The sequence below is a fragment of the Hippopotamus amphibius genome, chromosome 4 (assembly GCF_030028045.1).
Source record: "Hippopotamus amphibius kiboko isolate mHipAmp2 chromosome 4, mHipAmp2.hap2, whole genome shotgun sequence".
Taxonomy (NCBI): domain Eukaryota; kingdom Metazoa; phylum Chordata; class Mammalia; order Artiodactyla; family Hippopotamidae; genus Hippopotamus; species Hippopotamus amphibius.
The window spans coordinates 6,569,917-6,587,303 of NC_080189.1; the positions used below are offsets into that span (position 1 = coordinate 6,569,917).

The window sequence follows — 17,387 nt, forward strand, 5'->3', positions numbered from 1 at the left end:
CGCAAGCACATAGACCAAAAAATGCAAGTGTATGCAGCGTGCCTGGGAAGAAAGCTATCACGAAAGTGTCAGTTCGCTCTTCCTCAGTTGCTGATGCATTTCCTTCAAGGCCGATTTTTCTAAAGGTGCCTGTAATTTTGGTTTTTTATACTGGATAGAGAAGTTGGTTCTAAAGTACAGATGAAAATATACCTGGAAAGACAGCCAGCTTCCAGAGGAACTAAAATAATCCCACAGGATGCAGTCACCAGGAAATGCCCAGAGCCCTACATTCCACAACCTGGGTCCACACGATGCTAAGCCAGGACCCCTCCTCCCCAATTCTTCCCCACTTCCCACTCAACTCAGGGAGGAAGTTTGCGCTGAGTGCTTCTGTGGGTGTCGCTGGCTGAGTTCACCAGGAGCAGGTTCTGAGATAAAAACGTGCGTGCGTGAAATGTACTCAGGAGCGCTCTTGGGGTCAAAACCTGTGAGAGATGAAGGAAGCAGGACGGGGCAGAAGGAGACACTGGGCTGTGATGCATCACGGTGAAGGCCTCAGTCAACCTCACCAGGAGCTGGAGTTACGATGGCAGTGCAGAGCTGTCCCAAACTGGGGCCTTTATACCTCTGCATGGAGCAGGCATGAGATGGGACAGCCCTGGGAATGGGGGAATGATCTTAGAGGAGCTGAATCTCCTCAGCTGAGAGTAATCCTGAGGGGATGCCTTAAGGTTATGGGGAGGGGGTCAGCTGTGAGTTACCAGCCATCAACACTCCTATCAGCTGGGAAACCAGGGCTTCAGTCCTGAAAAGGTGGTGGGGGTGGATCTCAGAAGCAGACTGGAGCATACACTCGACTGGGGAGCAAAATGTGGGGCATTTCACCAGCATCAAAAAGTCTACAAATAATAAATGCTAGAGAAGGTGTGGAGAAAAGCGAACCCTCCTGCAGTGTTCGTGGGAATGTAAATTGGTGCAGCCACTGTGGAGGACAGTATGGCGGTTCATTTAAAAACTAAAAATGGGATTCCCATATGATCCTGCAATCCCACTCCTGGGCCTATATCTGGAAAACACAAAACTCTAATTCGAAAAGATTCATGCACCCCAATGTTTACAGCACCACTATTCACAACAGGCAGGACATGGAAGCAACCTAAATGTTCATCGATAGATGAATGGATAAAGAAGATGTGGTACTCAGCCTTAGAAAGGAATGAAATAATGACATTTGCAGCAACATGGATGGACCTAGAGATTATCATATTAAGTGAAGTAAGTCAGAGAAAGAAAAAATATTATATGATACCAATTATATGTGGAATCCAAAATACAAATGAACTTATTCACAAAAGAGAAATAGAGTCACAGACATAAAAAACAGTTACCAGAGAGGATGGGGGCAGGGGGGATAAATTAGGAGTTTGGGATTAACAGATACACACTACTACATATAAAATAGATAAACAACGAGAACCTACTGTATAGCACAGAGAAACTATATTCAATATCTTATAATAATACATAATGGAAAGGGTCTGAAAATCTAATATATATATATCAATTTCCTGTACATCTGAAACTAACACAACATTGTAAATTGACTGCAGTTGTGTTTTAAAAGCATTGGGGCCATTTCACAGGGTTTTCTGGAGCCAACAGTAAATTTCAAAGCAATAACTAAGATTTTGGAAACCTTAGTAGTACAGCAGGTGCATGGAGGAAAAGGTTTCAGCTAGGCAACATTGAAGCACCAATCAAGTTACCAGGAAGTGCTTTCTTTTTCTATTTAAATACAAAGTGTTGTCTTCATCGGCTCCACCCAGTCTAAGCTTCCTCTGGTCAGAGGTTTCAGAGAGAGCAAACACACTTTTCTTCAAATGAAAGCAAATACCAGTTCAGCCAGCTTTCTTGGAGAGAACTTGAGATCTCATCATTTCTGCAAGAGAAGGTGAAACTGGCCAGGAAGAGGGCCAAAGGAGCTTGTGAGTGGCTTGAAGGGAGAGGGAGGCAGAGGAAAGAGCAATGAATGAGGGGCCGGCACAGGAGTGGAAAGGTTGTGGAAGGGGAAGCTGAGAGATTTATTTGTGTGATGTCCATATGTCTCACATTTAACAGGACAGGCTTTCAAAAGTGTGAGTTGTTATAAGAACTCTTTATAGTATAATGTTAGGTATAAAAATCAGGATATAAAATCATTAATATATTACCATTGGAAAAACAAGACAGAAAAAAGAAGGAAAGATGTGCATATTAAACAGCCTCTAGTTTGGGAGCGGAACTGTGTGTAACTTTTATTCTCTTCTCAAACTGCTCTCTCTTGTACTGAATGTTCAACAATGTGCCCATATGTTAATGACAAATATTTATCATATAATGTACACAATAGCTGTGTGTTTTTAGAAAAGTTAACACTTAAAAAATTTTTCTCTGGCATGATATACACGAAAGTGTGACTCTGGAGCAAGGGTGCACAATCTACCCTCCAGGGGCTGTAAGCACCTGCTCCCTGTCTGTAAGTAAAGTCTGAGTGGAGCACAGCCGCCTCGCCCCTTCGTCACCCACTAGGCCCTATGGCTGCTCTTGTGTTCCAGCAACAGCGCTGAGTGGCTATGACTGCAAAGTCTAAAATACTTACTGCTGGGCCTTTCCAAATTTGCCATTCCTGTTCAACAATAATAAGTGCAACTCTAATGAATGATTTTATACTAATATCAGTCTCTTTCTCTTAAAAATGTCCACTTTCATATGCATGTTCTGGAAGCAAATGCAACCCAAAAGCAACAGGACAAGCTCGAGATCATCCTCGGTTTGTACCACGCACACATTTGTATTCAGAGCCAGACCTTGGTCCTTGGTAAACTCGTGATTTATTTATTCCTGAAAGATCTTTCAAAGACTAAGAACTTATGCAAAACATGAACTGGTTCCCTTTTAGATATTAGACAATGAAAAATAATGCAGAGACCTTTCAATCTCCTCTCTCCAAAGTCCTACATTTTGTTATGTATTATTTTTACAGTTTCCCAGTGTAGAATGTTAACATTCTATTATGAAAGCACTGTTTCTACTGTTTCCATGTTGCTTATGGAAAATTGTGAAGCCAACCTGACCCCCCCACCCCCAGTTCATTATTTACTTTTTTTTTTCAATAACTTAAGAACTCCTTCCTTGTGTTGGGAATGTGATATGTAATGCCTAATGAGAATTCAGTGCAGAATATTCTCTATCAAGATTCCAGGGAATGAAATGTGATCTTTATTTCTAAAGAGTCAGATTTTTTGGGGGGGGGGGATTTTTTCCCCATTTCAGAGAAATTCTTTATTGGATTGTACTTCCTGGGTTGTATTTACTGATTTGTTTACTTCAGCAATGTCAATCCTTTTTAAGTTGGATTTCTTGTTGGTCCTACTCATTCTTTAGTTTTTCTCGAACTGTGGTATCTTCTGGTCTTTCAGATTTGCATTTGTTGGGCTTGTTATTAAGCCCCTCCTATTAATAAGAAATTTACTTTTGAATCATATCTTTTCTGAACCGTTGTCTCTAACTCACTCATGGGTCCTGTATTGTTAATGTTTTTGTCTTCACTTTGTTTCTTTGAGTCTGCATTTTCTTATTCTTTGTTCTATCATCTCCTCCTGGGACTCTTGTTTTTGTTCTTGGGTCTGTGCTCTTATTACAGTGTTTCATAGTGTAAAGCACTTCTGAGAATGCTCTCCACTTTGGGTCACGTTCTCCTGTGATTGGGCCCCATTTTATGTATCATATGCGAGCACATGTAGAGAGGTGCATGTGTGCAGGTGTACAGGGGCACACCCGCATCTTGTGTAACTTCTTCCTTTCTCATTTTTGAGCGGTGCTTGCCCACTTGATGCACTCGGTTTTCTTTATCCTGATAACTTTGTTTTCTATTATGTAATATTGTGATCTGTTTCCCCCTCAGTCCTATGGTTCTATAGCCATTGCTATAACTACTACACTAATCATGGTTTTAAATTTTTTTAACTTTATTTTATTGTGGTTAGAACACTTAAGATGAGATCTAATGATAAAGCAGTCTGCAGGTGTCTCAAAAGTTAAAACTAGGCTTGCTATATGATACTGCAATTCCACTTCTGGGCATTGATCCCCAAAATTGAAATCAGGATCTTGAAGAAATATTAGCACTTCCACGTTCATTGCAGCACTATTCCCAATAGCCAAGATGTGGAAACTACCTGAATGTCCCTCAGCAGATGAGTGGATTAAAAAAAAGTGATATCTACATACAGTGGGACACTACTGAGCCCTAAAAAAGAGGAAAATCATGCCCTATGACACAATATGCATGAAACGTGAGGACATTATGCTAAGTGGAATAAGCCAGTCACAGAAAGACAAATACTGTATGATTCCACCAATATACAAAATAGCCAAAGTCATAGAATCAATGAGTGGAATGGTGGTTGCCAGAGGCTGGGGGATAGGGAAGGTATTGTACACTTACAATGTTGTTAGGAGGGGCTGACCTTGTCTTAATAGTGCATGTTCTAGCCAGTGTCTGTTGTGATAGTGTTACCTGGAAACCTGTCATTTTCCTTTAATAGGAAGTTAGTGTCCCCACGGCAGACCTTCAGAACTGGAAGGCAATTTAGAGAGCATTCCATTAAACCTACTCTAACTCCCTTTACTCACAGAAAAACAATCAAATTCCAGAGAATTGGTGACTCTCCAGGGCTTGCAGACATTGACAAGAAGATTAGAACCTTGCCTACTGACATCTCATCTAGGTTCATCCAACACTTCACAAGAAGGAGGCTGTGTCCCACAAGGTGCAAGGTATGGGGTGCAGGAGGGGTGCTATAGGGAGAAGATAAGCTACTCTGAAGAAACAATATAACCTGTAAATCCGGCTGAATCTCTAGAGTTGCAGTGTGTCTCTAAGTCACTCGGTTATGTTTCGTACATCTCAACGCCTTTTGTAGCACTACCTTTTTATTGAGTAGCTGCCATGCTCTAGGCAACATAAGAGATCTTGACAGAAATTATTGTATGAAAGCCTCATGACAACCCTGCAAGATGTGTTTTATTATCCCTTTTCATAGCATAGGGAACTGAACCTCAGGGAGATGAAGGAATTTTCTAGAAAGGGAGGATCTGGGCTCACAGTATAAGTTGATTCTTTTCTGAAGCACATGCCTTTTTCACTGTGCAGCCTTTCTTTCAGCTGCAAGTCCTCTAGGTCTTCCAAGAATCACTGGAGAAACTTTTTTAATGATTTTTCGCCTGACTATGCCTCCCACCTTCAGCTTCCCAGGTTGGAAGAGTGAGAAGAAACATCTCTGAAATGTGAAACCCTCCTCCTTGCCTTCTCTAATTACAGGTGTCTTACCAGATCACCATTTGGGAAAGAGTGTGGACATTTTTCCCTGATCTGCCTCTGACCTGATGTAAAGTGTAGAATGAGGGGCCAGAGAAGGAACCCCGAAGAGCCATAGTGTGCAGTGGTTAACAGTGACCATGGTAGTCAGACAGACCTTGAATCAAAACCCTGTTCAACCCAATACCTTTTAGTACCATGACCTTGGGCAAATTTCTCAGTATTTTTGAACCACAGTTTCCTTACCTATAACACTAGAATAATAGTATCTTATAAAAAAAAAAAGAATAATAGTATCTTCACCCAGGAGTATTTACAAGGAGTAAATATTCCTATGAAACATGCTTATCAGAGTGTCTGGAACATAGTATATACTCCGTAGTGGCTACAAAGGCATACGTACATCTTAAACCTTTTACTACAGAACATTTCAGACATTTACAGGACAATAGTATAATAAACCCCACGTGTCCATCACCTACCTTTGACAGTTACCAACTTCTGACCATTCCTGTTTCATGTATACCCCAACCTACTGCCCATCCCAACCCTGGATTATTTTGAAGCAAATACTAGACATTGCATCATTTTACCTGTAAATATTTTACTATGCATATCTATAACATAAAGATTATTTTCAAAATAACATAACCACAGCATCACAGGTACCATAAATCTTTTATTTTATCAGATATCCTGTCATCAGTGTTTAGACTGCATGGGTTATCTCATAATTTATTTACAGTTTAGTTTGTTTGAATCAGGATGCAAAAAACACAAGGCCAATATGATGACCCCAGGTCATTTTATGCATTTCCTGCCTCAGACTTTGAATCAGTCATTTCTCCAAGAATCCCTGGTATCTCTGAGCAGAAACGGGTCCTGAAGACTCTAATCCGGTTGGTCTAATTAGCCCATCAAAGGCAGTCTTCATTTCTGTTGCGCTGCTTTGATCTCAAGCATTTAGTTTTGGTTCTTTCCTAGGATTTCCGTGTCTCTGCTTACAGGGCCCATCTGTCCTTACATTAGAGCCCTGGCATATTCATCTTAGTTGTTTGAAATTCCTCATCTAATAATTTCAAGATCCCTGTGTGGACAGACATCTTGCTGCCACTTCAATAGACGTGAATGTTGCCCAACCATCAAGCCATCACACTGCAGCCCCTGGACAGTGGGCCCTGAGGGGAACTCAGAATGGAGAAAAACAGGATACTGGCCCTAGATAGCTAAGATGCCTATCAAAGGAATGGTTTCAATGAACCCAGACTCTTGCATCTTCCCATACATCGAAAAGCACTACAATCGTTAACTTGGCATGTCTGGGGATTTTTTGTGATTAGCAGTAATAATTTGATGTTTGACTATATGTTTTGTTTTGTATGTTTAGTTTTCAACAAAACCTCCTATGTCTCCTGGCTCCTCCACCACCTCTTTGGAAGAGTTCCTCAGAGCTCTCTGAGAGGCTCTCTCCCCAGCTATAGTCCTCGGTAATTCCTCAAATAAAACACAATTCTCAACTTTGAGGTTGTGCATTTTTGCTCAGTCGACACCTGTCCTGTCTGGTTCTGATGCTTGGTCTGCCTCTGCAAGTTGTTTTTGGCTCTTTCTCTGCCTTGTAATTTTTCTTGTTAGCTGGACATGATGCACTGGGTAAAGGAACTGGTGTAAAGAAGCCTTTAGTAATGGAGTCATGGGGTCGGAGAGGAGAAGTATTATATAGTCCTATGATTACATCTCAGTTTTGGTGACCCTTTGCCTCTGGACTGCGAACTTCACAAATGTTTTTCAGTTTTTTTCTCCCCACTTGGGTGGGACAGGAGGGTTCCAGTGGATTGGAGGCGGGTATGTCCCTTTTCCTACATGAAAGACTTAGAGCTGACTGTGGTTGTGTACTTTTCTTTCTCCAGGCGACTGAGGCTCTGATGAAACCCCAGCAGGTCAGGCTCTGGTTACCTGGTTTCCCCTGAGGCCAGGCCTTGTTGAGAAGCACAGGAGGCTCTGCTGGTGCCTTTTCCCCTCCCCCTGCAGGGAGCACCAGGGGATTTTTTTTTTTTTTTTTTTTTTTTTTTTTGATATTTAATCTGAGAACCTGGTGGAGCTCCTAGAAGTAAAACTCACAAAAGTGTGGGGATGCCCCATGACTGGGTCCCCCGACCATTGAGCAATTCTTCAATCACAGTTCAGGTTTTCATGCCCCAGCACTGGTACCCACAGTGAGTCTGCTCTGCTAAGCCAGGACCCCATGTATTTGCCTGTCTGTTCTCCAGCCTTGGGGGCAGCACTTTGCCCTATGTCCTTAAAGGGATCTCAAGGATTTAAGAAAAGTTGATTTTTTCAGTCTGTTCAGCTTTTCACTTATTGTTAGGATGGAGTAGTGACTTCCAAGCTCCTGACATGTATTGAAAACAGGAAGTCAAATTTATCATTTGGATTCCATATTGCATCTATATTTTGAGTTCCATTTAGAAAAGTTTTCCTCACTCTCAGGTTTTGAAAGAATTTGTCTGTTTTCTTCTAATAGTACATAGTTTAATTTTTAAATAATTACCTGATGCATTTGGCATTCTTCTGGGTAGGTATGAGGAATGAATCCAATTTTATACTTTTTCAAATGATGACTAAGTTATTTCAGTATTTCTCATTACAATGTCCATCTGCTCTCCACCAATATGGGATGTGGCCTTTATTACATACTAAATTTCCCTATGCAAATGAGTATTTGTCTAGATTATCTGTTTTTTCCACTGGCCTTTCTATTTGTGTGCCAATACTCTAAGGGTCTTGGCAATATTATTTACTCTCTGGCCTCCCCTTTTGTTTTTTTCTAACTCTCATTTCTATAATAACTGTTTTCTTCTATTTGCATTGACTGGTTTCTCAAATACCACAGGAAAGTAAGGCGAAGATGGTTTCGGTTTTAGTGAGAAAGTATTTCCCCATTACAAAAATTGCTGGCATTCAGGATAAGTAGAGACATAGATAAGAATGTATGTGCCAATTCATGTTTTATGGAATTTTTTACCATGAATGGCAATTGGTGGATTACATTAATAATTTTTCTCTAATTGAACCTCCCCCCTCACTCTAGTGTTCTAGAGTAAATCCCATTGGGTCACAATGTAACCCTTTTTAAATGTTGTCAGATTCTGTTTTTGCTAATATTTTATTAGGATTTTGTATTAATATTCATAAGTGAGATTCATCTCTAGTTTTCTTTTTTGGTGTAGTCTTTGTAAGCTTTCCAGCTCATAGTTACATTTACTTCTTAGTAAGAATTTTAAGGCTTACCTTATTTCCCTATATAATGGGATAATTTAAGTAAAATTAGGATTCTCTGATCACTGAGGGTTAAATGAATTCTCTTGTGAAACCATCTGGGACTGATGTTGTTTTGTGGGAAGCCCTTTGACTACTTTCTCTGTTATTTCTCCATGATCACTGGTCTACTTCAATTTTCTGTCTCTAATGGGGTCAATATTGATAAGCTCTATTTACCTACATTAGGGGAACATAATTTAAAATTTACACATTACTGGATCTATTTTCTCAGCTGATGCAGGATTATCATCTAAAATATCGAGCCAGATGATCATCAAACCCACTTCAAATACTTTGTTACCATAGATCATAAGGGACCCATTATGCTTTCTAAATATTAAAATATTCTTAAATAAGAACATCAAATTCATCCTCCTTTCTCCATGCACTTTGAGAAATAAGATTAATTTGGCTCTGTGTGGCATACACCAATTTCAGGATAGTTTTCACTTGTCTCACCAAATGGCTGTTTTCCTTCCATGTTCACAGCCCCTATAGTGGGACTGTTGTGCTGTCTCCTCCGTCCACACTTCCTTTCTGTTTTTGTCCAGAATCTTAGTGCTTTTTAGTGAGCACTCTTTCACAGGACAGGCTGCTAACATCTTCCACTGGGACTCCTCAGATTCCATGTCTTAAACAAACTTGGACCTGTTCTAGAACAAAATGTATTTTATTTTGCTAAATGGAAAAAAGAAAAACAGTAAAAAACAAAAAACAGATTTTAAAATGGTATAGGCTGCTTTCATCACAGCAACACAAGGGGGGTTGCGATGGGAACTAGAATAATAAGTAGAAGACATCAGGGAGCGAATCCTACATGAAATACGTCACCCGGCTGAGAAGACTTGGAATGATTTCTATACTCAGGAGAGTAAGAAATAAGGAAGGGCTGGGGAAGGTTTCAACTTTATCTAATCACATTTTTGCTTTCCTTTGTGAACCACAGCTGACTTGCCTACACCCCACAGCCTCTGATACAAACATGGCTGACGCCCAGGACGACGCTCTGAGGATTGTGCTGGTCGGGAAAACCGGAAGTGGGAAAAGTGGGACGGCAAACACCATCCTCGGGGAAAAGGTATTCGAATCTAAGATTGCTGCCCAGGCTGTTACTAAAACTTGTCAGACAGCATCCCGGAAATGGAAGGGCAGAGACCTTCTCGTTGTTGACACCCCAGGGCTCTTTGACACCAAGGACAGCCTGAACACCACGTGCAAGGAAATCAGCCGATGTGTCCTCCTCTCCTGCCCCGGGCCCCACGCCATCGTCTTGGTCCTTCGGCTGGGCCGCTACACGGAGGAAGAGCAGAAAACCGTGGAGTTGATCAAGGCTGTGTTTGGGGAAGCAGCCATGAAGCACATGCTCATCCTGTTCACTTGCAAAGAGGAGCTGGAGGACCAGAGTCTAAGCGACTTTGTGGGGAATGGGGGTGTAAAGCTACAAAGCCTCATTAAGGAGTGTAGAGACCGATGCTGTGCCTTCAATAACAGGAGTACAGACCAGGCAGAAAATGAAGCTCAGGTGCAGGAGCTGGTGGAGTTGGTAGACAAGATGGTGCAGAACAACAAAGGGACTTACTTTGCTGACAACATATACAAGGACACGGAGGAAAGGCTGAGAAGGCAGGAGGAAGTCTTGAAGAAAATCTACGCTGATAAGTTAGAAATAGAAATCCAAAAAGTGGAAATGGAGTGTGAGCAGGCATGCAAGGAGAGTATACAGAAAAAGGAGAGAAAAATTCAATTACTAAAGATGGAATATGAAGAAAAACTGAGAAATGTTAGGAAGGCGGCCCAAAACAATGTCTTTTCAAATAAATATGATGGACGTATGAGTTTGCTTTCAAAAATATTTCCTTTCTTCAAAATGTAACTTTTTTTTTTGCAATTTACTATGGTTAGTGAAGCATCTGTGCAGCTCACTCCCAACCACTCTGCATGCCTGTCCTTCCCCGCAAACATCAACATATTTAAAAAATTACAAAATTGCTGTTTGAGCACTAGTTTATAGGACATGGTTTTAAGACTCAAGTGGGGGACTTCCCTGGTGGCACAGTGGCTAAGAATCCACCTGCCAATGCAGGGGACACAAGTTAGATCCCTGGTCCAGGAAGATCCCACATGCCTGGGAGCAACTAAGCCCAAGTGCCACAACTACTGAACCTGTGCTCTAGGGCCCACATGCCACAACTACTGAAGCCCACATCCCTCCACTCCTGCTCTGCAACAAGAGAAGCCACCGCAGCTAGAAGCCCGCCCTCTGGAAGGAAGTATAGCCCCCCTCACCGCACCTAGAGAAAGCCCGCTGGCAGCAACAAAGACCCAATGCAGCTAAATAAATACATAAATAAATTTAAATCAAACAAACAAACCAAAAGACCCAAATGGAAGGAATTTCAAGGCTGGAACGCATCCCATATTGAACGTTAGCACGACCTGTGACGCCCATTACACGGGCCCCTCGTGAGCATTTCATAACCGTCAACTAAGTGTCCGTTCCCCAGCAGCAGTGTTATCTGGTTTGTGAGGGATGAGATGATAAATCTATGCTGTTTTTAGCCACTAAGTTTTGGGGAAATTTGTTACACAACAGTAGATAACTAGTACAAGATGTTTGTGCATATATGCAAAATATTGCTTTAAATACTGGCCACTGTGCTTGCCACTGGGGAAGGGAACTTCAGATTCTGGGACCAGGGATGGGAGGAAACTTACTTTTTACTATAGGTCCTTTGATCTATTTCAGTATATTGTTTATTCAACGATGAACGTAGAGACAAATAATAACATTTGTAACATCCTCCAATAAACAATAATTCCAAAGGCCTGTTTCAAAAAACAATTGACCAAGTCTCTTATTTTTCTCCTCTTTCCTGTTCTAGCCAACTTTAAATTCTCCTGCCTACAAATTTAAATAGCTCTGTGCCAGAAACGTCCCATTTCCCCCTGCAGATCGACGGTCTTCCCTTTTTGGTCCTTCTGTGGCCCTGCCAGGGGCCACATCAGTGGGTTCCATTGTCCTCTGACTCCTTCTCGGGCCCCACCAGAGGGGAGGCCAGCAGAGGATCTGTGGGAGCCAGAGAATTAGATGAGGAAATGTGTCTCCTGGATCCCTCTCTGCCTGGTCCTATCTGACCAGCTGCCACCTCCAACCAAAGGTCCAGCCACAGGCATCAGTGACTCTCAGATCTGACCAGTAAAATACACCTGTGTAGGAGACTTGTCATGCCAAGCCTGTGGTGTGTCTGCAGCAAAACTTTGGACTGTTCCCAGGGATCACAGCTGGACCTAAGAATGAATTTTAGTTTTCAAAAGTGCCCCGGTCTGGTGATTAGGGTAAATGGTAAAGCTGTAACAGGTACCCATAAAATAAAGAGACTAATTTTCTTTTTGGATCCCTAACTCTAAAGTCAGTGCTACTGGAAGAGTTCCAGATGTATTGTGAGAAGGGGAAGGAGTATTAGAACACATGCCTTGGCTCAAAGGGGGCAAATCTGAGCGACGATAATAATTTGACAAAACAAAACCTTGTAAAAAGAAAGTAGTTGTTGATTATGGATGCATAGTCTCTGGTACGTTTCTTAACACATTGGTCTTGTTTACAGTAGGTCTATATTCCTAGAAAAATTTAAAGGAATCAAATATTTAAAGGACACAGTTTGGGAAATAGCAAAAAAGGATTTCTTCCGACGGGATTAAAAATGCTGTTGCTTTCTTTGTTACCTGAAATTCTATAGTTTATTTATGTATCTTTTTTATTATCCATTCATCTATATTTTCAAATTTATTGGCATAAACTTATCCATAGAACTCTCTTAAAAATTTTAAAATCATCTTTGAATATATAGTTTCATCCCTTTTCTTAATGCTCGGTATTTTTATTGTATTCACACATGTGGGGTCATAGTTCCCCAACCAGGGATCGAACCGGCACCCACTGCAGTGGAAGCACAGTGTTAACCACTGGGTAGCCAGGGAGGTCCCATTCTCTTTTTGATTTCAGTGAGGATTAGCAAAACTTCATTAGTCGTTCCAAAGAATCATCTTTAGTTTTTAAATTATGATACACTCATTTGTGCTCTTTTATATTTCATTAATTTCTTTTTTAGAACTTTTATTGAAATATAATGGACGTACAATAAACTGCATATATTTAAAGTGTACAATTTGGTTTTTTTCTTATTTCATTAATTTCTGTCTATATTATTTCCTTTCTTCTGCATTCTTTGGTTTTATTCTGCTCTTTTTTTTTCTTTTTTTTTGACTTCTTATTTTCAAGTATACATACTGAAGATTATGAATTTCCCTCTAAATACTACTGTAGCTTGGTCCAAACTTTTGATTCTTTCATTGTTATTCAGTTCTCAATATATCATTCATTATGGGAATTACAAACTACTCTGCTCTGATTTCTGATAAAACATGAATTCCCTCTATTCCATTTTCAGTTATATCTTTAAATTTTCAGCGAGACGTTTATAAATTACCAGGAGACATATAGTGGTTTAAAGATGTATATAGGGTGTGAATGGGTGGGGGAGGCACAGAATGGGGTGGAAGCCTTGGTTTATTCACACGCAACACTGACTGGAACTTCACAGATGTTCTAACTGGGGTGGTCTCCCTTTAGCCTTTCCTGCAGGGCCAGGGCAGGGTGATGTGCAGAAAGACAGAGAATGGGGGGGATTCAAGTCTGAGATTCTCAAAGTCACCAACAGGACCTGCTCCCTGAAGAACTATCAGCTGCCTTTTCACCTCACCCATCCCCTGTACTGCAGGCCACGTCCTGCGGTACCCTCCCCTAGCCCTTGATTTATGTTCCATTCATCCATGTAATATCACTGCTTTATTTTATCCTCTGTTTATGTCCTGTGAGTGACACTCCTCCACCCACCTGGACTGAGATCTTCTCTTACAAACATCACGACTCAGAGCTGAACACTTAGAAGGTACCTGGTGAAGCACTGTATGAAGGAATGTGATAAAATGGGATAACGTGGAGAGGGGAGGGACAGGGTGGGATGGACAGAGCCAGTCCCATCCGTGAGCAGAGGCATGACTTTACACTGACTACTGCAGGGAGCACCTTGCTCATGAGGACTGTTCTGTGTTGACACTATGGCCTCAGTGTCCCTTATGAGCTATAAACTTGCCAACAAAGAGTAGCCATGGACAACAAATTGCAAGGTGACAAATGCTGGTCTTGAGCATGGATCTTGTCCTCTGGGCTGCGCCCACTGCACCCATGCCCCATCCCTCCTGCCTTACGGTCTAACCAGGACCCCTACACGACACACAGTCCCCAGGGCCTCCTCTCCTCTCACTGCACCCTGTCCCCAGGGCTTTTTGAACTGAGGTTCAAGTGATGTATTAACATCCCTTCTTGGCCTCAACATCCAAGGTTTTCTGACTAAAGCCTCAGGATCTCAGGACCAGCCTCCCTCTCTCTTCCAGAGTCACTCCTTCTAGAAGGGCTACCTCAGGTGCTCTAAGAAGACACCAACAATAGTTTCCATACCCTCTCTCTTTGGGAACCAGGGCACCAAAAGGGAACTTGTGAGCTCTGGGTTTTCAGGGGTAAAGATTGGGAGAGGAGGTGTCACCATCAAGAACAGAAGTGCAGAAGGGAGGATGAAACGATAAGCCATACCTTCTAGAAAGTTCCCCCATGGGCTGTTCCTGTCACAGGCCAAGATATGGGAGTCCTCATTACAGAGGCATGGAATACGTTTTACAATGTCCTATTCCGTGACCAGTGGTATTCTCTCTATTTCCTAAACATTTCTTCTAACTTGGACTGCTTTCTCTGGGCTTAGGAATCCATGCAGGACCATGTAGCAGGGGATGGTTATGATGGTGATGAATACTATCAGTGTCTCCATCACCATCTTCATCACCTTCCTACTTATCCTTCTCCATGAAGCAATTTATATTTTTTAAAATTATCTTATCTCCATTGTTGTAATCGTTCTTCCAAGATCTCTGTGATATGGTCCAATTAGGTATTGCAATTTCTGTTAAAATATTAGGAGCCTGAAGTTCAAATGATGTATTAAGTCCATAGTTAGTTATGGAGTGGATACCTAGTCCAGGCTTCCATTTTTCGTATGTTCTCCTTAATTCTCCAGAAAACTACTATTATTCTACATATTTGCAAGAAGGCATCCTTAGGCCAGGAAAAAAACAAACCAAAAAAAAAAAAAAAAAGATGATATTGACAAGCTAGACCTCTGCACTAGAACCAGCTGAATAGCTATTTTGAAAATTCTTAAATGATAGCTCTTCAAAAAATAAATTTACAAGAACAGACTGGAGATGTTAAAAATAGGATATTTTCACTATATAATAACCGGGAAATTTTCTGTGAGCTAAAACTGAATATGAACCAGTGAGGCAAAAGTTTTCATCAAAAATAAGCCCCTTTAACCCAGATTTTTTATCAAAAGTCCAGATCTGACTGGAAATGATACTTCCAACTTTCTGAGTTGACCAGACAACAAATAGAAACACACAGAGAATTCGAGGGACTAGATCTTGGACAGTATTGACAATTTGGAGTATTCAGGGGAGTGTAGCAAAGAATATTTTTAAAGTGTTTAAAATAACTACGAAAAATAAGGAAGGAACTGAATAAGAGTTTCAAGAACATACTCGGCAATTAGGCAGATCTGAAGACATTTGCTATCGGTTGACGTGTAAAGCAGAAAACAAATGGGTCCGTATTTCAGAATTTCTCCACCACAAGGAAAATCTAAATAAGGTGTTCAAAAATGGAAGAGGGTACCATCAGCGAGAGAAGTTTACAGTTGAACAGTGACCTTATAAGCCTGGTGATTTTAACCAGTTGTAAAACAAGGTTAGGGCTTGCATAGGAGACTAATGTAAATGAATGCTAATTTGCTTTCTTATTTTATACTTTATAATTCTGCTTTCAGTCTAACAGTAAGTCATCTATAGCATTAAGACAATATAGGATTTATGCAGGATTTGAGAGCCAAACTTTTTAACCTGCCACCTTCACCCTCAAAAGTAACTCTTCTGCAAATATGCTCCCGTGCTTACATTTTTAATTCTTAGGAATCACTCATTAGGGTTTTATAAATTATGACTCCATAAAGCCCCTGGTTTAGCACATGCGAAACATTTACTAACACACAGAGAGAGGGTTTCAGGGAACGGGGCACGGGGTCTCTCAGAGAAAGGAATGGGCCTGAGAAAAATGAATGATGCACATGAGAAGGTCGGGTTTGGATCTCTGTGCAGAGTGATAGGAGAGCCACCTTGCCCACATGGCCCTAAGGAGACCTTATGAAGGCATTACCAACTCCAGTCCAACTTGATATGCAGGGTTAAAGGTTAAGTGGTGAGGTGCTACATGGGGAAAAGTGCGCCCTATCGCCCCACCTGGCTATTAAGGATTCTGCTTTCTGGTCTTCCAGTGGTATTCGCCCAGTTTTACCCATATTCTCAGTATTTGCCCTGTTTTGCACTGTGTTATTTCATGAGGCTCAAGTGAAAAATGGAAAGGACCGTAAACATTTTTAAATGATTAAACAAGGAAAAGAATTAAAACAAACCCATACAAAAGGAATAGATGTTTCCCAAACTGCTAGTAAGCAATAAACACCCAGCAGCTTGGCTGAAAGATTCCATCACTAACTCTTAACAGGAAGAGCTGATGGTGCACGTTTACCAAACTATACCCACCTATTCAGTATGCTTGCCCACAACCTGAGCTCAGGCCCTTCTAGCTCAGGCCGACAGGCAGAATGAAGGCAGAACTCATTCCAACTAAGTGGACGTCTGCTTGCCTATGAGAGAGTCCAAAATGCTCATTGCTGTGCCTGCTCTCAGTGAGGCCCTGGTGTGGGTTTGGAGACTCAGAGGAAGACACTCCTGCTTCACCCTTGGGCCACCAGCAGCCTAAGGGGGTCTTCAGGTAGTTATATAATCTACAAGTAGTAGCAGATTTTTTTTTCTTTTCCAAATGTTGTGACTAATTTTTCCTGCCTTGTTGCTTTGGCTAAGACCTGCAGTGTAATATTGGATAAAGGCAATGGTATACTTATTGCTTATTGCTTAAACGGAAAACTTCAGGTGTTTCAGCATCAAATTAAAAATAAGCGTGGAGAGAGAAAAGATGGCGATGAAGTAGAGAGACGTGGAGTGCATCCCTCTCCACAGATGCATTGGGAATGCATGGAAGGACGCAGTCATTCCCACAGAGAACCAGCTGAACACCAGCAGATGGCCTCGGACACCAGAAAGGGCTGTGGGGAGCCCGACATAGCCGGTAGGGAGGCATCTACGAGGGCTCAAAGAGGGTGAAGCGGCGGAGCTGTGGCAGATGGGAGGGAGTGAGAAACATACGGAGGGTCCGCAGCGCAGCTCAGCGTTCCCGGACCGAGACATCGATCCACGGCTGAACGGAGGGTCCAGGAGCGGGAGCGTGGGAACCGGAGAGCTGGTTCAGGGGGAGAAACATTGTTGCCGGTAGGGTGACTGACCGAGAGGACAGGAGGGAGGAGGTCCGCGGAGAGGAGTGCCCGTCCCTGAGAGCTGCCCGGCCATGATGGCGGCTGGAGGCTGCAGGCTCCCGGGCGGGGGGAGGAGCCGCACACGTAGCCTCTCCCTCTCTTTCCGTGTCTCTGCAACAGGCAGTGGAGAGACGCCTTGCGGGCCACCTAAGGCACTCAGGGATAACAAGCACCCTCAGGCACTCGGGTGG

General features: G+C 42.0%; 1 protein-coding gene across 1 annotated transcript; it reads left to right on the forward strand.

Moving 5' to 3' along the window:
• Positions 1–1,868: 1,868 nt before the first annotated feature.
• On the forward strand, positions 1,869–11,480 carry LOC130852212 (GTPase IMAP family member 7-like). The gene is made up of 2 exons (XM_057733037.1): positions 1,869–1,967; positions 9,606–11,480. Exon 2 carries the CDS (start codon positions 9,642–9,644, stop codon positions 10,530–10,532), a length of 891 nt encoding a protein of 296 aa, XP_057589020.1. The 5' UTR covers positions 1,869–1,967; positions 9,606–9,641; the 3' UTR covers positions 10,533–11,480.
• Positions 11,481–17,387: the final 5,907 nt, after the last annotated feature.